We start from the raw sequence: 22,619 nt of genomic DNA, 5'->3' as shown, positions 1-22,619 counted from the left end.
ATTGAGTTAGCGAGTTGATAACCAGCGTCGTGATACCGCTTATCCGGATCGTCACTATTCTGGATAAGTTCAGCTGGATAAGTTGGAGTAAAGCTGAATAAATTGAGCTCGCTTCGTGATACAGGCCTCTGCTGTGCTGTTTTGTTGTTTTTTTTTGTTTGTTTGTTTGTTTGTTTTTCAGTATCTCTCTATGCCTGTCTCTCTCTCTGTTGTTTTTTTTTTTTTTTTTTTTTGCAGTATGAAACCTTGTCACCAGTCCCAATTGGAGCTGCAAATAATACATTTTGCATTTAATGACTTGCTTTAAAATAAAAACTGTTGAGTACAAGCCTCAAGAATTATTCCCAGCCATGGGAATGTGTCTGCATACCCCTCAGAAAGTAAGTAGTTGCGCCCCCGGCCCGGGACGTACTCCTGAGTCAGCTGCCTCTGTTAACACTTATTGAGACAATTTGTAGTAATGTTAACGCAATAGACTTCTTGACGCAATATAAATTCAATGGAGTTGAACTAAATTTAAAAATAAGTTTTTATTAGTCCTTTATAGAGAGCAAATATTCGACAAAGACTCCAGATAGTTGTTTTTTTAATCAAGTTTCCTGCAGCTCTCAAATTATGGTTCTTTCCAAGGGGTTTTGGAAGAGTTTCTTCATAATTTTGTGCAATTTTTGATTGTATGGACTTTCTAAATTGTCTTATGAGCATAAACATGTGAGAGCAACTGTAGCAGTGTTTCAACAAGGACTGTAACCGCAGATTATGTAATAATACCGCATTATATTATTATGTAATACATTTTCACGTCATTATGTAATAACGCCGCATTTTGTAATAATCTGCCACATTTTGTAATAAGTTATTACATTTTGCATCAGTTATTACATATCGCGGGTGTTGCACTTTTTTATGAACAAAATGTAATAATTTACATTATGTGATAAACCACTAAAATGAATACTTAAGTAGAAAAAACATTAGGACTATCAAAACAACATAGGGCTGTGCAGCAACTCATAATGTAATAATCGGCTCATAATGTAATAAAATCATGAGCGCATAATGTAATAACTTATTACATTTTGAGCCTTTCTGGTGCCGTTCATAAGGTAATGTAGAAATTGCTCATACTCCTGCATTATCGTAGTCCATTGGTTTTATATAGCGCTTTATCAAAGACACTCACTTTACATTGGATACAATATTCATTCGGTCACCCTGGTCCATAAAAGTTGTCAACGGAACGGGTGATAAAGGGCAGACCTGGTGGAGTCCAACTCTCACTGGGAACAGATCCGACTTACAGCTGGCGACACGGACCAAAGTCGCGCTCCTTTGTGCAGGGACTGAATGACACTTAGCAAGGGGCATCAACCCCAAAGCCCCGGAGCACTCCCACAGGATGCCTCTAGGGGCCCCGTTCATGCTGCTCTGGGATCGCGGTCATAAGCAATCTCCAAATCCACTAAACACATACGGAGTGGTTAGGCGAACCCCTAAGGCACCCTAGCGAGGGTAAAGAGCTGGTCCTCCTCGAGCTGAGGTTTAAAGGTTATAAAGCCATTCCTTCCACCACCCAATAGCTCCAGTTAATGTCAGCAGCTCCCGAGTTGCCGCCTGTAAAATGATCGAGGGTCGGTTTGATCCGTTTATATTTAGTTTAATGATAGCGTAAACATCTAAACAAACTGGCATAAGTCTCCTGAACCGTTCTTTGTCAAAATATCCCGAACAGCATAGCCCCTAGGATAAACCACGGTAAGGTGATGGTTCATAATGCCGCGTTACAAGGACAAAGGAGATACTTCAGACTTTATACTTTAGAAAAAAAAGAGGCAATGTTACATAACACAAATGACCTGTTGACACAAGGAACAACACTTCTAGTTGTACACTGACTGCCCGTGTGTTGCATTTCAGGACATATGTTATTCATAATGACTTAAAACTAATAATTTCTAGATGATCAGCTAATCAAATGTACAGTTGACCTTTAGTGGTGCAACAACGAACCAGGGAGTCCTACAAAATTAATATACTCTTATTTTGAAGGTCTGGCACACAACCTTCAGTCAACAACGCAATCTTTTCTAACTGGGTAATAAGACAACATTTCACCGACAGACCTTTGTTTGAAGTAGGCAGCGCTGTTAAGGCAAAGAAATGGAAGAGATATTCTACATCCTCGGCTTGGATTGGATCGACGTCAGGAGTGTCTTAATATTTTTTGGTGTTTTTCTACTTTTGGCTGATGTTTTGAAGAACAGAGCACCGAAAAACTTTCCTCCTGGACCGTGGGCACTTCCTTTCATCGGCGATCTTCATCGTATTCAACCTACCAGACTTCACCTGCAGTTCACAGAAGTATGAGTACATACATACAAACAAAATGATATCATTAGTACACAAGAGTGTCTAAATCAGGGGGAAAGGAATCGTCATGACCCTATTTGTATTCACGGGATTTTGTTTTAGTTAACCTTTTTCTAAAAACTTACTACCATGTCCTCCATTATAGATTAGACGGAAAATAAATAAATACGTCTGAAAAAATAATTCTGGCATGAAGAAAATCATTTAATAATCTATTTTAATAAATATTTAACATGTCTCTAAGTCTTCCACCATTAATACATTACATCATTTTATATACTGTATTCGGGTTTGGCAGGAAGTTTTTATGGAGGTCTAATGACCAGGGTTCAATAACCTATCACTGTCACTGAACCCTTCACCAGACTGACGAGGAGACATTTATCATTTTATTTTTTTAAAGATATTTTGGATACAGTACTGAAATCATGTCTGATGGCAGAAACAGTGACATTGAATGAGAAGGTGGTTCCAAACTTTTGACTGGCAGTGAATGTCACTCCAGTGTAGCTCCATAACACCAGTCTGCTGTGTATGTTCAGTTTGCACAGAAATATGGAAACGTTTTCAGCCTTCGCCTCTTTGGTGGAAGGATTGTGGTCATCAGTGGCTACAAGTTTGTGAAAGAAGCCCTGGTCGAACGAGGAGAAGACTTTGCAGATCGTCCCAATATTCCATTGTTTGAAGTGATGTTTAAGAATAATGGTAATTTACTGCATTTTGTATCTAATGTTTCTAGCTTGTATTAACAATAATAATAGTATTATTAATAATAATAATACCAGAAAAATCAAACTCCTGATAATCCAGGGCTAATTGAGTTTTGTCTTTCTGAAAGGTCTTGTGATGTCAAATGGCTATCTATGGAAGCAGCAGAGGAGATTTGCTCTTCATACACTCAGAAACTTTGGTCTGGGAAAGAAGACCATGGAGAGATACATCCAGCAGGAGTGCCAGTACCTCACAGAGGCTTTTGCAGACCAACAAGGCACAGAAAACCATGATTTTTTTTTACTGTGACACAATAATTTTATTCTGTTGTACATGTCATTTTTTTGCTCTGTAACTTTACAACCCCAGCATACAACAACAGATTAGTGCATCGTATCATGTGCACACGGTAATATTGGATCATGTTTGCAAATTTCTCTCTTTCCTTCACAGGCAAACCATTTAATGCCCAGCATCTGATAAATAATGCTGTGTCCAACATCATCTGCTGTTTGGTGTTTGGGAATCGATATGAATATAATGACAAGCAGTACCAGTATATTCTGGAGACGTTCAATGAGATGGTGCGTCTGCAGGAAGGTTTGTGGGTACAGGTGAGCCTCCTTTCTAAGCAAGATGCAGTATTAAACAAAGATGCAATGTAGAAATATTGCAGAGCAGCAAATTAAACTGTTGCTTTATTTTAGATTTACAACACAGTCCCCTGGCTGATGAAGTGGTTTCCTGGACCTCATAAGAAGGTAATCACTTGTCTACAGCAAATAGTTGATTTCATAGAAATCAAGATCAAAGAACACAAAGACACCCTTGACCCATCATCACCAAGAGACTACATTGACTCCTTCCTCATAGAAATGGGACAGGTGAGTGTTTTAATGTGTCTTTTGTGTCCTTGCATTTCATATAAAGTACTGTATGTCAACTGTCTCTTGTGTGTCACTGACAGAAAGAGGACAAAGAGTCTGGGTTTGATCTCAAAAATCTGTGTTGTTCGACTCTGGACTTGTTTGGTGCTGGAACTGAAACTACTACCACTACTTTACTCTGGGGGCTGATATACATGATCCACTATCCTGACATACAAGGTGTGTATGAGTAATATCCAGATATTGTCAGAGGTCTCTCATAGGCCAGGCCAGTCTGAGACTAAATGTATGTGTTCCCCAGACTCACATGTTTCCTGTTTCCACTGTGTGCAGAGAGAGTCCAGGCTGAGATTGATGCTGTGATTGGTTCGTCCAGACAGCCGTGTATGACTGACAGAGAAAACCTGCCCTACACTGATGCAGTCATCCATGAGATACAGAGGATGGGCAACATCGTCCCCCTCAATGTGTTTCACATGACAAACAATGACACTACAGTGGATAAGTACACAATCCCAAAGGTACACAATCCACAGTAAATACTTTACAATCCAGAACAAAGACACCTTATTTAGAGTATCATTATTTATTATGTGTTCACTAAGGTAATGCTTAATATTTCTTTATTACTTCATAATTATTCTACTATTACCTACTGTTTATGTTCCACGTCAGACACTGTTTGGGTCTCTGAGAACTGAGGTACCAAATCATCATGCAGTCACCACAACAAGGGCCTCTAAAGTGAACAAAACAGGCTGCTGTACCAATTAGAATGAACTTTGGTTTGACTCATGACGGGCGACAAAGAAAACAACTGACTACCTTTATGAACTGTATAGTCCTTTTGCTTTGATGACAGCCTTGCACACTTTCAGTATTCTCTGAATGGGTTTCTTGAGGTAGTTATGTGGAATGATTGTCAATTAACAGGTGGGTCTTGTCAACAGTGAATTAGAAGATTATTATTATCATTATTTTTCCTTCTTGATGTGTTTGTCACCATCAGTTGTGTTGTGCAGAGATAGGGTTGGTCCACAGTTATGTGCAGTGAATAACCCTGTGTGACTGCAGTTCTAATCCATATTATGACAAGAGCCACTCAACTAAGTAAAGAGAAACAACAGTCCATTATTACATGAATAACTACTAAGGACCCCCTCGGGATTGAAAGATTAACTTTGCTTCCCCAAATTCACTCTTGACAAGGCGAAAGCTGAGGAAACCGTGGAACATCAGCCTCAATAACAAATATGAAAAAACAATACGTCATTAACTCATTTAACCACTGCTGGTGTTTTCTTCAGGGAACAATAATCCTGGCTACACTGCACTCTGTCCCCATGATGTGTCAATGTGGGAAACTCCAAACTCCTTCAACCCTCAACACTTTCTGGACCAGGATGGTAAATTTAGGAAGAGAGAGGCCTTCCTTCCATTTTCTGCAGGTTAGTCCATCATTACTTAGTTGCATGTTGTTTTAGCTGAAGCTTTAAATAGACAAAATGACAGGAAGATACTAAGAAGATATGGCACTGGACAGTGCTACAAGATAAACATTGTGAACCGATGGCTGTGGACGCATTCCTGTCAAGTTCTCTGGTGCAGGTCTTGTACTAAAGACACTGATTAATTGAATGGAACACAGCACTGTGTCAGAGGTTTACAATTAGGAAAAACATGATGTGTGTGTGTGACAAACTCAGCTTCTGAAACCGCTTGTCCTCTGGAGGGTCGCAGGGTTGCTGAAGACTATGCCAACCGCCATCTTGTGAGAGGCGGGATACACCCTGGACAGGTCTGCAGTCTATTGCAGGGCCAATACAGAGAGACAGACAACCATTCACAATCACACTTAGGGCCAATTTAGAATAATCACCAGTCAACCTAACAAGCATGTCTTTGGATGATGGGAGGAAGCTGTACCCAGTACCCAGAGAGAAGCCACGCAGACACAAGGAGAACATGCATGTCTGAAAAACTGTTCGGCCATATTCAGTCCCTGTATTTACTATAAACTTTACAAAACTATATCTGAATATCTCATAAGGTGTCTTGGTCAAACTCGTCTGTTGTGTTGTGTGTTCTCAGGTAAGCGTGTGTGTCTCGGTGAGCATCTGGCCAGGATGGAGTTGTTCTTGTTCTTCACATCCCTCCTTCAGAGGTTTTCATTCTCTGCACCCCCTGGAGTGCAGCCCAGTCTGGAGTACATCATGGGAGCCATTCGTTATGCTAAACCTTACCGTGTCTGTGCCGTGCCACGATAAAGTCAGACAGAAAAACATTTGTTTTCGCTCAGTGAATCACCATCACAGTTTTGTTGGAATGCATCATGATAATCATGTAATAATTTCATGAAATAATTTAATTTGACATATTTGTTCTTCCCTTCAAATTAGCTTGAATGTTAAGGTAAATAGGTAAAATAACCAAAAACTGTGTCAGTTTCCAAAACATCTGGAGCTAAATGTACATTCATGGAAGAACCTCTTTGACCATCTTGTATCCTGGAGTAAATATCATTAGTTTGCTGCCTGTCCTCAAGCTTAAGCTTACTTTTATCAAAAGTGGGTATGCGCTATATGTGGCGCATAGGGCCACTGCACCAGAGGGGGCGCCAAAGTGATGGGGGAAAAATAATTGTTGGCATTTTCTTCATTTAAGAGCTTTTGTGTTTGTGTAAATGATATGATCATTAACAGAGGCACGTTATTGCCCCCCACTAGGTCGCGAGTGTTTTCATTTCAATCTTGTTGTCATCTGATGTAGCTTATCAAAACATACCTTTGTTCAAGTATGAACAATGATCGCTTGACCTAGTTAGCAGTGATCTCTATTGAAAATACTGTGGCACGGTCCATTTCATTTGATAACATTCTTGACAAATGGGCGAGTGCAAAGGCACAGTATGTAACAATTTAGTGGTAACATTTACATTAAGTAATAATTGTTAAGTAGTGGGTGACACTACATGTAACTTGGACTTATTTTTTGTTTTTGATTGTAGATCACCTGCTGTGCTGTTTTGTTGTTGTTTTTTTTCAGTATGAAACCTTGTCACCAGTTCCAGTTGAAACTGCAGATAATACATTTTGCATTTAATGACTTGCTTCAAAATAAAAACTGTTGAATGCAAGCCTCACGAATTATTCCCAGCCATGGGAATGTGTCTGCATTCCCCTCAGAAAGTAGGTAGTTGCGCCCCCGGCCCGGGACGTACTCCTGAGTCAGCTGCCTCTGTTAACACTTATTGAAACAATTTTTTAATGTTAACGCAATGGACTTCTTGACGCAATATAAATTCAATGGATTTGAACTAAATTAAAAATAAGTTTTTATTAGTCCTTTATAGAGAGCAAATATTCGACAAAGACTTCAGATAGTTGTTTTTTTAATCAAGTTTCCTGCAGCTCTCAAACTATGGTTCTTTACAAGGGTTTTGGAAGAGTTTCTTCATAATTTTGTGCAATTTTTGATTGTAATGGACTTTTCTCAATTGTCTTATGAGCATAAACATGTGAGACAACTGTTAGCAGTGTTTCAACAAGGACTGTAAAGCCGCATTATGTAATAATACCGCATTATATTATTATGTAATACATTTTACACGTCATTATGTTAATAACGCCGCATTTTGTAAAATCTGCCACATTTTGTAATAAGTTATTACATTTTTTGATCAGTTATTACATATCGGGGTGTTGCACTTTTTTATGAACAAAATGTAATATTTACACTTATGTAATAAACCACTAAATGTAATACTTAAGTAGAAAAAACATTAGGAATATCAAAACAACAATAGGGCTGTGCAGCAACTCATAATGTTAATAATCGGCTCATAATGTAATTAAAATCATGAGCGCATAATGTAATAACTTATTACATTTTGAGCCTTTCTGGTTGCGTTCATAAGGTAATGTAGAAAATTGCTCATACTCTGCATTATCGTAATCCATTGGTTTTATATAGCGCTTTATCAAAGACACTCACTTTACATTGGATACATATTCATTCGGTCACCCTGGTCCATAAAAGTTTGTCACGGAACCGGTGATAAAGGCAGACCTGGTGGAGTCCAACTCTCACTGGGAACAGATCCGACTTACAGCTGGCGACACGGACAAAGTCGCGCTCTTTGTACAGGAACTGAATGACATTAGCAAGGGGCATCAACCCAAAGCCCCGGAGCACTCCCACAGGATGCCTCTAGGGGCCCCCTTCATGCTGCTCTGGGATCGCGGTCATAAGCAATCTCCAAATCCACTAAATCTACGGAGTCGTTAGGCGAACACCCTAAGGCACCCTAGCGAGGGTAAAGAGCTGGTCTCCATCGAGTCTGAGGTTTAAAGGTTATAAAGCCATTCCTTCCACCACCCAATAGCTCAGTTAATGTCAAGCAGCTCCCGAGTTGCCGCTGTAAAATGATCGAGGGTCGGTTTGATCCGTTTAAATTTAGTTTAATGATAGCGTAAACATCTAAACAAACTGGCATAAGTCTCCTGAACCGTTCTTTGTCAAAATATCCCGAACAGCATAGCCCCTAGGATAACCACGGTAAGGTGATGGTTCATAATGCCGCGTTACAAGGACAAAGGAGATACTTCAGACTTTATACTTTAGAAAAAAAAGAGGCAATGTTACATAACACAAATGACCTGTTGACACAAGGAACAACACTTCTAGTTGTACACTGACTGCCGTTGTTGCATTTCAGGACATATGTTATTCATAATGACTTAAAACTAATAATTTCTAGATGATCAGCTAATCAAATGTACAGTTGACCTTTAGTGGTGCAACAACGAACCAGGGAGTCCTACAAAATTAATATACTCTTATTTTGAAGGTCTGGCACACAACCTTCAGTCAACAACGCAATCTTTTCTAACTGGGTAATAAGACAACATTTCACCGACAGACCTTTGTTTGAAGTAGGCAGCGCTGTTAAGGCAAAGAAATGGAAGAGATATTCTACATCCTCGGCTTGGATTGGATCGACGTCAGGAGTGTCTTAATATTTTTTGGTGTTTTTCTACTTTTGGCTGATGTTTTGAAGAACAGAGCACCGAAAAACTTTCCTCCTGGACCGTGGGCACTTCCTTTCATCGGCGATCTTCATCGTATTCAACCTACCAGACTTCACCTGCAGTTCACAGAAGTATGAGTACATACATACAAACAAAATGATATCATTAGTACACAAGAGTGTCTAAATCAGGGGGAAAGGAATCTTCATGACCCTATTTGTATTCACGGGATTTCGATTTAGTTTCGTTTTAACCTTTTTCTAAACATTATCGTGTCCTCCATTGAAGATTAGACGGAAAATAAATACGTCTGGAGGAATAATCCTGGCATGAAGAAAATCATTTAATTATCTATTTTAATAAATATTTAACATGTCTCTAAGTCTTCCACCATTAATACATTACATCATTTTATATACTGTATTCGGGTTTGGCAGGAAGTTTTTATGGAGGTCTAATGACCAGGGTTCAATAACCTATCACTGTCACTGAACCCTTCACCAGACTGACGAGGAGACATTTATCATTTTATTTTTTTTAAAGATATTTTGGATACAGTACTGAAATCATGTCTGATGGCAGAAACAGTGACATTGAATGAGAAGGTGGTTCCAAACTTTTGACTGGCAGTGAATGTCACTCCAGTGTAGCACCATAACACCAGTCTGCTGTGTATGTTCAGTTTGCACAGAATATGGAAACGTTTTCAGCCTTCGCCTCTTTGGTGGAAGGATTGTGGTCATCAGTGGCTACAAGTTTGTGAAAGAAGCCCTGGTCGAACGAGGAGAAGACTTTGCAGATCGTCCCAATATTCCATTGTTTGAAGTGATGTTTAAGAATAATGGTAATTTTTTGCATTTTGTATCTAATGTTTCTAGCTTGTATTAACAATAATAATAGTATTATTAATAATAATAATACCAGAAAAATCAAACTCCTGATAATCCAGGGCTAATTGAGTTTTGTCTTTCTGAAAGGTCTTGTGATGTCAAATGGCTATCTGTGGAAGCAGCAGAGGAGATTTGCTCTTCATACACTCAGAAACTTTGGTCTGGGAAAGAAGACCATGGAGAGATACATCCAGCAGGAGTGCCAGTACCTCACAGAGGCTTTTGCAGACCAACAAGGCACAGAAAACCATGATTTTTTTTTACTGTGACACAATAATTTTATTCTGTTGTACATGTCATTTTTTTGCTCTGTAACTTTACAACCCAGCATACAACAACAGATTAGTGCATCATATCATGTGCACATGGTAATATTGGATCATGTTTGCAAATTTCTCTCTTTCCTTCACAGGCAAACCATTTAATGCCCAGCATCTGATAAATAATGCTGTGTCCAACATCATCTGCTGTTTGGTGTTTGGGAATCGATATGAATACAATGACAAGCAGTACCAGTATATTCTGGAGACGTTCAATGAGATGGTGCGTCTGCAGGAAGGTTTGTGGGTACAGGTGAGCCTCCTTTCTAAGCAAGATGCAGTATTAAACAAAGATGCAATGTAGAAATATTGCAGAGCAGCAAATTAAACTGTTGCTTTACTTTAGATTTACAACACAGTCCCCTGGCTGATGAAGTGGTTTCCTGGACCTCATAAGAAGGTAATCACTTGTCTACAGCAAATAGTTGATTTCATAGAAATCAAGATCAAAGAACACAAAGACACCCTTGACCCATCATCACCAAGAGACTACATTGACTCCTTCCTCATAGAAATGGGACAGGTGAGTGTTTTAATGTGTCTTTTGTGTCCTTGCATTTCATATAAGTACTGTATGTCAACTGTCTCTTGTGTGTCACTGACAGAAAGAGGACAAAGAGTCTGGGTTTGATCTCAAAAATCTGTGTTGTTCGACTCTGGACTTGTTTGGTGCTGGAACTGAAACTACTACCACTACTTTACACTGGGCACTGCTATACATGATTAACTACCCTGACATACAAGGTGTGTTTGAGTAATATCCAGATATTGTCAGAGGTCTCTCACAGGATAGGGCTAGTCTGAGAATAAATGTGTGGAGTGTATAATTTCCCCTCAGGCATTTATGTGTCCCCAGACTCACATGTTTCCTGTTTCCACTGTGTGCAGAGAGAGTCCAGGCTGAGATTGATGCTGTGATTGGTTCGTCCAGACAGCCGTGTATGACTGACAGAGAAAACCTGCCCTACACTGATGCAGTCATCCATGAGATACAGAGGATGGGCAACATCATCCCCCTCAATGTGTTTCACATGACAAACAACGACACTACAGTGGATAAGTACACAATCCCAAAGGTACACAATCCACAGTAAATACTTTACAATCCAGAACAAAGACACCTTATTTAGAGAATCATTATTTATTATGTGTTCACTAAGGTAATGCTTAATATTTCTTTATTACTTCATAATTATTCTACTATTACCTACTGTTTATGTGCCACGTCAGACACTGTTTGGGTCTCTGAGAACTAAGGTACCAAATCATCATGCAGTCACCACAACAAGGGCCTCTAAAGTGAACAAAACAGGCTGCTGTACCAATTAGAATGAACTTTGGTTTGACTCATGACGGGCGACAAAGAAAACAACTGACTACTTTTATGAACTGTATAGTCCTTTTGCTTTGATGACAGCCTTGCACACTTTCAGTATTCTCTGAATGGGTTTCTTGAGGTAGTCATGTGGAATGGTTGTCAATTAAACAGGTGGGTCTTGTCAACAGTGAATTAGAAGATTATTATTATCATTATTTTTCCTTCTTGATGTGTTTGTCACCATCAGTTGTGTTGTGCAGAGATAGGGTTGGTCCACAGTTATGTGCAGTGAATAACCCTGTTTGACTGCAGTTCTAATCCATATTATGACAAGAGCCACTCAACTAAGTAAAGAGAAACAACAGTCCATTATTACATGAATAACTACTAAGGATCACCTCGGGATTGAAAGATTAACTTTGCTTCCCCAAATTCACTCTTGACAAGGCGAAAGCTGAGGAAACTGTGGAACGTCAGCCTCAACAACAAATATGAAAAAACAATACGTCATTAACTCATTTAACCACTGCTGGTGTTTCTTCAGGGAACAATGATCCTGGCTACACTGCACTCTGTCCTCCATGATGTGTCAATGTGGGAAACTCCAAACTCCTTCAACCCTCAACACTTTCTGGACCAGGATGGTAAATTTAGGAAGAGAGATGCCTTCCTTCCATTTTCTGCAGGTTAGTCCATCTTACTTAGTTGCATGTTTTTAGCTGAAGCTTTAAATAGACAAAATGACAGGAAGATACTAAGAAGATATGGCACTGGACAGTGCTACAAGATAAACATTGTGAACCCATGGCTGTGGACGCATTCCTGTCATGTTCTCTGGTGCAGGTCTTGTACTAAAGACACTGATTAATTGAATGGAACACAGCACTGTAGGTTTACAATTAGGAAAAACATGATGTGTGTGTGTGTGACAAACTCAGCTTCTGAAACCGCTTGTCCTCTGGAGGGTCGCAGGGTTGCTGAAGACTATGCCAACCGCCATCTTGTGAGAGGCGGGGATACACCCTGGACAGGTCTGCAGTCTATTGCAGGGCCAATACAGTGAGACAGACAACCATTCACAATCACACTTAGGGCCAATTTAGAATAATCACCAGTCAACCTAACAAGCATGTCTTTGGATGATGGGAGGAAGCTGTACCCAGTACCCAGAGAGAAGCCACGCAGACACAAGGAGAACATGCATGTCTGAAAAACTGTTCGGCCATATTCAGTCCCTGTATTTACTATAACTTTACAAAACTATATCTGAATATCTCTTAAGGTGTCTTGGTCAAACTCGTCTGTTGTGTTGTGTGTTCTCAGGTAAGCGTGTGTGTCTCGGTGAGCATCTGGCCAGGATGGAGTTGTTCTTGTTCTTCACATCCCTCCTTCAGAGGTTTTCATTCTCTGCACCCCCTGGAGTGCAGCCCAGTCTGGAGTACATCATGGGAGCCATTCGTTATGCTAAACCTTACCGTCTCTGTGCCGTGCCACGATAAAGTCAGACAGAAAAACATTTGTTTTCGCTCAGTGAATCACCATCACAGTTTTGTTGGAATGCATCATGATAAATCATGTAATAATTTCATGAAATAATTTAATTTGACATATTTGTTCTTCCCTTCAAATTAGCTTGAATGTTAAGGTAAATAGGTAAAATAACCAAAAACTGTGTCAGTTTCCAAAACATCTGGAGCTAAATGTACATTCATGGAAGAACTTCTTTGACCATCTTATATCCTGGAGTAAATATCATTAGTTTGCTGCCTGTCCTCAAGTTTAAGCTTACTTTTATCAAAAGTGGGTATGCGCTATATGTGGCGCATAGGGCCACTGCACCAGAGGGGGCGCCAAAGTGATGGGGGAAAAATTATTGTTGGCATTTTCTTCATTTAAGAGCTTTTGTGTTTGTGTAAATGATATGATCATTAACAGAGGCACGTTATTGCCCCCCACTAGGTCGCGAGTGTTTTCATTTCAATCTTGTTGTCATCTGATGTAGCTTATCAAAACATACCTTGTTCAAGTATGAACAATGATCGCTTGACCTAGTTAGCAGTGATCTCTATTGAAAATACTGTGGCACGGTCCATTTCATTTGATAACATTCTTGACAAATGGGCGAGTGCAAAGGCACAGTATGTAACAATTTAGTGGTAACATTTACATTAAGTAATAATTGTTAAGTAGTGGGTGACACTACATGTAACTTGGACTTATTTTTTGTTTTTGATTGTAGATCACCTGCTGTGCTGTTTTGTTGTTGTTTTTTTTCAGTATGAAACCTTGTCACCAGTTCCAGTTGAAACTGCAGATAATACATTTTGCATTTAATGACTTGCTTCAAAATAAAAACTGTTGAATACAAGCGTCACGAATTATTCCCAGCCATGGGAATGTGTCTGCATACCCCTCAGAAAGTAGGTAGTTGCGCCCCCGGCCCGGGACGTACTCCTGAGTCAGCTGCTTCTGTTAACACTTATTGAGACAATTTGTAGTAATCTTAACGCAATATATGTTCAATGGAGTTGAACTAAATGTAAAAATAAGTTAAATTAGTCTTTTATAGAGAGCAAATATTTGACCAAGGCGTCAGATAGTTTTTTTATTATTTTATTTTAATTTTTTATCAAGTTTCCTGCAGCTCTCAAACTATGGTTCCTTACAAGGGTTTTCGGAAGAGTTTCTTCATAATTTTGTGCAATTTGTGATTGTAAGGATTTTCTCAATTGTCATATGAGCATTAACATCTGAGATCAACTGTTTGTAGCAGTGTTTCAACAAGGACATAAGATACTGAAGACTTTGTACTTTTTAAAAAAAGAAAAAAAAGCATGTTACATAACACAAATGACCTGTTGACTGCTGAAATAAAACACAAGGAACTTGAACTCTTGCAGTTGTACACTGACTGCCCATGTGTTGCATTTCAGGACAACATCAAAGGACAAAATCAGCACATTTCAAGGCAAAGAAATGGAAGAGATATTCTACATCCTCGGCTTGGATTGGATCGACGTCAGGAGTGTCTTAATATTTTTTGGTATTTTTCTACTTTTGGCTGATATTTTTGAAGAACAGAGCACCGAAAAACTTTCCTCCTGGACCGTGGGGCACTTCCTTTCATCGGCGATCTTCATCGTATTCAACCTACCAGACTTCATCTGCAGTTCACAGAAGTATGAGTACATAGACACAAACAAAATGATATCATTAGTACACAAGAGTGTCTAAATCAGGGGAAAGGAAACGTCATGACTCTATTTATATTCATGGGATTCCGCTTTGGTTAACCTTTTTCTAAAAACTTACTACCAATACTTCCTCCATTGAAGATTAGACGGAAAATAAATCTTGAAGAATAATTTAATAATCTCTTTTAATAAATATTTAACAGGCTTCCGCCATTAATATATTACATCATTTTATATCCTGAATTCAGGTTTGGCAGGACGTTTTTATGGAGGTCTAATGACCAGGGTTCAATAACCTATCACTGTGATTGAACCCTTCACTAGACTGACGAGGAGACATTTTTAATTAAAATTTTTTTTTTTTTTAAAGATATTTTGGAAACAGTCTCATAGCAGAAACAGTGACCTATGTTAGGCTGATGCATATCTTTTTCAGAACACACACACACTCTTTCATTTAATTCAGTGAGAAAGTGTGTCCAAACATTCTCATTTTATGGTGTTCTTTATTTTCTCATTTCAATTTATTTAATGTTTTTTCTTCATTTACTTGTCCGTTTTCATTGTAGATTCTCACTGAAGGTGTGAAAACTGTGAACAAACACATCTAGAATTATGCAGTGAGAAAGTGAGAAATAACCTGAAAAATGTTTTAGATTTTAGATTTTTGAGAACAGCCACTCTGATTACTGCTTTGCACATTCGTGACATTTTCCCAAGAGCTTCATGAGGTAGTCACCTGAAATGGTTTTCCAACAGTCTTGAAGGTGTTCCAGAAATGCTGAGCACTTGTTGGCCCTTTTACCTTCAATCTGTGGTCCATGTGAACCCTGAACCATCTCGAATGGGTTTAGGTCAGATGGCTGTGGAGGCCAGATCATCTGGCGCAGCTCTCCATCACTTTCCTTCTCGGTCAAATAGCCCTTGCACAGCCTGGAGGTGTATTTGGGGTCATTGTCAGTTTTGAATACACCTCCAACAGTGTCACCAGCAAACCACCCACTCACCACCTCCTCCTCCACACTTCATAGTAAGAACCATGTATGTAGAGACCATCCGTTCACCTTTTCTGCGTTGCACAAAGACATAGCGGGTGGAACGAAACATATCAAATTTGGACTCACCAGACCAAAGCACAGATTCTTCTGGTCTAATATCCATTCCTTATTTTTCTGGGCCTAAATCTCTTCTGCATGTTGTTTTTCCTTAGTAGTGGTTTTTTAGCAGCTATTTGCCCATAAAGGCCTGATTCGTGCAGTCTCCTTTGAACAGTTGATGTAGAGATTTGGCTAGTACTAGAACTCTGTGTGGCATTTATCTGGCTCTAATCTGAGTCTCAGTTAACTTGTGATTTCTGAGGCTGGTGACTTGGATGAACTTGTCCTCAGCAGCAGAGGTGACTCTTGGTCTTCATTTCCTGGGGTGGTCCTCATATGAGCCAGTTTTGTCGTAGTGGTTGATGGTTTTTACGACTGCACTTGGGGACAAGTTTTTGCAATTTTCTAGACTGACTGCCCTTCAGTCCTCAAGTGATGATGGACTGTCGTTTCTCTTTAATTAGGTGAGTGGTTCTTCCCACAATATGAATTTAAACAGTTGTCAAATAGGACTGTACCAACCTGACATCTGCACAACACAACCGACGCTTCCAACCCCATCACAAAGGCAAGAAATTCCACAAATGAATAACAAGGCAAAACAAGGTACACCTGTGTAGTTAAAACCATTTCAGGTGACTACATCATGAAGCTTGGCAAAGGGTTTGCAAAGTGTCAATAAAGCAAAGAGTGGCTACTCTTTCAACATATCTAGAGTTATTTAACAGTTCTTTCCTTTGCTGTATTCAGTATGCATCTACAATGTAGAAAGTAGTAAAAAAAAAAAAAAAAAAAAGAGAGAGCGAGAGAAAACGCTGAATCAGAACTTTTGACTGGTAGTGAATGTCACTCCAGTGTAGCTCCATAACACCAGTCTGCTGTGTATGTTCAGTTTGCACAGAAATATGGAAACGTTTTCAGCCTTCGCCTCTTTGGTGGAAGGATTGTGGTCATCAGTGGCTACAAGTTTATGAAAGAAGCCCTGGTCGAACGAGGAGAAGACTTCGTAGATCGTCCCAATATTCCATTGTTTGAAGCGATGTTTCAGAATAAAGGTAATTTTTTGCATTTTGTATCTAATGTTTCTAGCTTGTATTAACAACAACAACAGCAACATCAATAATAATATAATTGTAATAATAATGATGGTTTTGTCATTCCAAAAGGTCTTGTGTTCTCAAACGGTAATCAGTGGAAGCAGCAGAGGAGATTTGCTCTTCATACACTCAGAAACTTTGGTCTGGGAAAGAAGACCATGGAGAGATACATCCAGCAGGAGTGCCAGTACCTCACAGAGGCTTTTGCAGACCAACAAGGCACAGAAAACCATGATTTTTACTGTGACAAAAAATAATTTTATTCTGTACTCTGTGTTGCACATGTCATTTTTTTGCTCTGTAACTTTACAACCCAGCATACAACAACAGATTAGTGCATCGTATCATGTGCACATGGTAATATTGGATCATGTTTGCAAACTTCTCTCTTTCCTTCACAGGCAAACCATTTAATGCCCAGCATCTGATAAATAATGCTGTGTCCAACATCATCTGCTGTTTGGTGTTTGGGAATCGATATGAATACAATGACAAGCAGTACCAGTATATTCTGCAGATCATTGATGACATGGTGGAGTTACAGGGAAGTTTGTCGGTACAGGTGAGCCTCCTTTCTAAGCAAGATGCAGTATTCAATAATCCTATTTCAACAAAGATGCAATGTAGAAATATTGCAGAGCAGCAAATTAAACTGTTGCTTTACTTTAGATTTACAACACAGTCCCCTGGCTGATGAAGTGGTTTCCTGGACCTCATAAGAAGATATTCAGTCTGATACAAGAATTAATTGACTTTGTAGAAATCAGGATCAAAGAACACAAAGACACCCTTGACCCATCATCACCAAGAGACTACATTGACTCCTTCCTCATAGAAATGGGACAGGTGAGTGTTTTAATGTGTCTTTTGTGTCCTTGCATTTCATATAAAGTACTGTATATAAACTGTCTCTTGTGTGTCACTGACAGAAAGAGGACAAAGAATCTGGGTTTGACCTCAAAAATTTGTCTTTCTGCACAATGGACTTGTTTGTTGCTGGAACTGAAACTACTACCACTACTTTATACTGGGGGCTGCTATACATGATCCACTACCCTGACATACAAGGTGTGTGTATTATTGATATCCAGTGTGTATCCAGTATGTGTGGAGTGTATATTTTCCCCTCAGTCATTTATGTGTCCCCCAGACTCACACGTTTCCTGTTTCCACTGTGTGCAGAGAGAGTCCAGGCTGAGATTGATGCTGTGATTGGTTCGTCCAGACAGCCGTGTATGACTGACAGAGAAAACCTGCCTTACACTGATGCAGTCATCCATGAGATACAGAGGATGGGCAACATCGTCCCCCTCAATGTGTTTCACATGACAAACAAGGATACTACAGTGGATAAGTACACAATCCCAAAGGTACACAATCCACATGTAAGACTTGAAGTAAACACAATGTTAGACAGAGACTGAACTAAAGGATGTTAGTAATGAACAGGTGAGTAAAAAGAAATGTTTCTCTTTACTTTTAAACATTTGATTAGCACAGTATCACCCACTGTTTATGGGTCCTGTCAAATTAAATGACAGTGAGCTACTTATTTAATCATTCTTATCTTTGCAACATTAAACCGTAATCTTGAACATCTTCATTTCAAATGTCAATATCCAATGAGTCCATGGCCCTTTGCCCTGAAAACAGAATTAACAACCAAGGACAAAATCTAATGACAGTTCTGCTGTCTTTTCACTACTGTTTTTTATTGTTGCATTTATGACAAGTTAAGTAGAGCTAGCATTATTAAAAATGTGATGAATTTATTTAACCATTGCTATTTCTTCAGGGTACCGCAGTCCTGCCTACACTGCACTCTGTCCTCCGCGATGAGTCAATGTGGGAAACTCCAAACTCCTTCAACCCTCAACACTTTCTGGACCAGGATGGTAAATTCAGGAAGAGAGAGGCCTTCCTTCCATTTTCTGCAGGTTAGTCAGTGTAAACTCAGTCACATGCTGTTTTAGCTGAATAGGCAAACTGACAGGAAGATATTATCTATAATTTCTTGCCATCTCCTTCTTCTTCTTCCTCTTCTTCTTCTTCTTCTTCTTTGTATAGTAAGAATGAGTTGTCTGTTGTGTTGTGTGTTCTCAGGTAAGCGTGTGTGTCTCGGTGAACAGCTGGCAAGGATGGAGTTATTCCTGTTCTTCACATCCCTCCTTCAGAGGTTTTCATTCTCTGCACCCCCTGGAGAGAAGCCCACTCTGGAGTACAAACTGGGGATCATTCATTGTCCTAAACCTTACCGTCTCTGTGCCACACTACGATAAACTGCTGATGTAAAGACTCAGTGATGTTTATCAGTTTGCATGAAACCCCTTTATCATTTGATTTGCAGACACACCTCAGTCAGGCACAAAGTTGAATTTATTCTGTCAGTGTATTTTCTGGTTCTAATATTTTACAATGAGTAGCCCTTGAGGTGTTTCTCCTGGTATTGAGGATGGTAATTCTGAGATGTATTTTAGTAACATAACATAACATAACATAACATAACATAACATAACATAACATAACATAACATAACATAACATAACATAACATACCATACCATACCATACCATACCATACCATACCATAACATAACATAACATAACATAACATAACATAACATAACATAACATAACCTGTCAAGTCTCTGGGTATTCACTGTAAAACAAAAATTAATCATTTTGCAAAATGACTTAAACATGACTTAAATGTATCAAAAATAACTGCAGTTTAATATCTTCTCTTCATTTAATGAATGAAATCCTGAATGTTAACTAATTGTGCTACTGGGATTTCCTGTGTTTGGTTTTATTCCTCTAACTAGCAGCAACAGCCTTCGTATAAATGTGAGATTGTTCAATGAACTTCACACTGTTGTAGTGAGGTTGGCATTTTCGTTATGCACACAAAAATATATGAGGATCACTTAGATTTTTCATGTGTACCACAAACCATGATAATGGCTTAATCCCTGATGGATGCCACGTTGTAGTTCTTCTTACGGCCATTTTTATACATACCTGATGTAAATGCTGTGACAAACAACTTCCTATAGTTGGTCCAGTAATGACTGCAAACACTACAATCAAGACTCACTTATTGTTATTTATCAAATGTATGTTTTGGAACGTATTTGATGTAGTGACATGTACATAAGTGGCTCATTCCAAAGATTAGTCACACTATCAAAATAGTGTGACTCCTGTTACTGCCTCTCTGTTGTGCAGGACAAAGTGTGTGTGAACTGTAATATCGCAGACTCTGTGGATCCAGAGTAGCCAACATATTGTCAAAAAGAGAAGGTCTGGCCTCTACTAACAGAAAAAATAAAGAAATAAAGAAACCCTGTCACAAAGTGAACTACATACTTTATGTGGTATTGCTTAGGACTGCACAACAGCCTATACATTTCTGCCTAACTCAACTATAACAACAACTATAAATGTCAACTTGAAATCACAACATATCAAAGTAGGTTAAGTACCTTTTGTTGGGTTGACACTGGCAACATCACAACTAGGTCCTTCACCTGGACATTGATGCTGATCAGTTGACACTGAAAAAAAGAGATTGAATATTATTATTATATTATATTATTATTACTTACTGAAAATCTTTGGTGAATAAAAGTTGTTAGCATGAATACTGACCATGTGCCAATCCACTAATACTTCGACTGGATGACGGCCTTTGAGGAATAACATATCACATCTGTCGCCTTTTTTCCAGCACACTGGTCTTGGCTGAGGTTCAACCTGTGCTTCTTTCTACACAATTAACAAGAAAAAAATGCAACATTTAAAATACAGTCCATGATTAAAGCAAAGATAATCAAACATCTTAAGTTAATTTCACAGATTGTGTGTGTTTGTGTGTGTGTGTGTGTGTGTGTGTGTGTGTGTGTGTGTGTGTGTGTGTGTGTGTGTGTGTGTGAAAATCTAAATAATACAACTTTGACTCCCCACGATAAACTAGACAAGAGTGTTCCCTCTGTAACAACTGTTTCCCCTACATCACTTTTAAAAATAATAATGTTTATCGTTACTATACTTCACTCTATCTAGAAAGTATGCTGAAGGACACAGCAGTCATTTTTAAATGTCTTAAACTGCTTCCAAAATCAGGCGCCTTTGTTTGTTTGAAGCTTAAAGCAAAACTTTAGTGAATCAAGCTAATCTGTCTTTCTAAAACATATATCACTTTCTCAAAGTAGTCATATATTTTTACATACCTGCAATCAATCAATCAATCAATCAATCAATCAATCAATCAATCAATCAATCAATCAATCAATCAATTTCTTCTTCGTCTTCTTCGTCTTCTTCTTCTCCATCAACCTTTGCGTACACTGGTTGAGTTTGATTGGTTGGAGCTCAGAGCATCCAAAACTGATAGGATTAGTGAATGAATCTATAAATGTGTTTTATGTGTGAAATGAAAATAATAAACCTAACAAAGCAGTATGTACGTTAAATCTGTTCACTTTCAGATCCAGAATCACTCTCGAAAACACTATGTGATTGCAAAGCGTCTCATACAGAGGTGGAAGGTACCTTTTGCGTCAGTATCAGACGTCTAGGGGCGTGACAAATCGTCGGTGGTCGAGGATTATGGGTAGTGTAGGCTTTTCCGCTATCCAAAACATACGAATAAAAGTTTAATTCTCAGAATCGAAGGAGGAAAACTTAAAAATGAGACCCATAACATGAAACTATTGTATTGTTGAATTATCAGTGATACTTTGATGTGTTTGTGTTGAGAAGTGTTGACGATGTCATTGGAATTAATCCTTAAAATAGTGAGAAAAACACTTCTGGTGCGGTTCTCCAATCAGATTGTAGCTCGCAGTGTCATATTCCACCGTGACCGGGTTATTATTGTAGTGAATGGAGGGCGGCAGCCTCTGCTCTAAGCATCTCTTACCACCGTGAGCGGGTTTACATTGAAGTCAATTGAGAACCCAGTGCATCTTACACAGACGCGGAATGGTACCTTTTGTGTCAGTATCAGACGTCTAGGGGCGTGACAAATCGTCGGTATATTACGCCTTGGGAATGAGAACAGGTTGTGTAAAGCGTTATACTTTGTCACAGTTTTCTTGGAATGCATCATGATAATCATTTAATAATTTCTTGAAATAATGTAATTTGACGTATTTGTTCTTTCATTCAAATTACCTTAAATGTTTAGGTAAATAGGTAAAATAACCAAAAACTGTGTCAGTTTCCAAAACATCTGGAGCTAAATGTACATTCATGGAAGAACCTCTTTGACCATCTTGTATCCTGGAGTAAATATCATCAGTTTGCTGCCTGTCCTCAAGCTTAAGCTTACTTTTATCAAAATTGGGTATGTGCTATATAGTGGGTGACACTACATGTCCCTTGACTTATTTTTTGTTTTTGATAGTAGATCACCTGCTGTGCTGTTTTGTTGGGTTTTTTTTCCAGTATGATACCTCTCTATGCCTGTCTCTCTCTTTCTCTCAGTCTCTCGCTCTGTTGTTTTTTGCAGTATGAAACCTTGTCACCAGTCCCAGTTGAAGCTGCAAATAATACATTTTGCATTTAATGACTTGCTTCAAAATAAAAACTGTTGAATACAAGCCTCACGAATTATTCCCAGCCATGGGAATGTGTCTGCATACCCTCAGAAAGTAGGTAGTTGCGCCCCCGGCCCGGGACGTACTCCTGAGTCAGCTGCTT

The 22,619-nt window shown here is 38.9% G+C and overlaps 1 protein-coding gene and 1 pseudogene across 1 annotated transcript; both read left to right on the top strand.

The window, feature by feature from the left end:
* The first annotated feature begins 1,880 nt into the window (after window positions 1–1,880).
* Window positions 1,881–7,104, top strand: LOC125009833 (annotated as a pseudogene).
* A 1,578-nt stretch (window positions 7,105–8,682) lies between these two features.
* On the top strand, window positions 8,683–20,274 carry LOC125009831 (cytochrome P450 2J4-like). The gene is made up of 9 exons (XM_047588049.1): window positions 8,683–9,129; window positions 16,710–16,872; window positions 16,984–17,133; window positions 17,316–17,476; window positions 17,584–17,760; window positions 17,844–17,982; window positions 18,097–18,284; window positions 18,710–18,851; window positions 19,018–20,274. The coding sequence occupies exons 1-9, from the start codon at window positions 8,929–8,931 to the stop codon at window positions 19,191–19,193; spliced, it is 1,497 nt and encodes a 498-aa protein (XP_047444005.1). The 5' UTR covers window positions 8,683–8,928; the 3' UTR covers window positions 19,194–20,274.
* Window positions 20,275–22,619: the final 2,345 nt, after the last annotated feature.

The sequence above is a fragment of the Mugil cephalus genome, chromosome 6 (genome assembly GCF_022458985.1).
Source record: "Mugil cephalus isolate CIBA_MC_2020 chromosome 6, CIBA_Mcephalus_1.1, whole genome shotgun sequence".
In the NCBI taxonomy this organism is placed as follows: Eukaryota; Metazoa; Chordata; class Actinopteri; order Mugiliformes; family Mugilidae; genus Mugil; species Mugil cephalus.
Note: the sequence above shows the minus strand (reverse complement) of the source record. Positions and strands in the feature narration are given on the sequence as shown.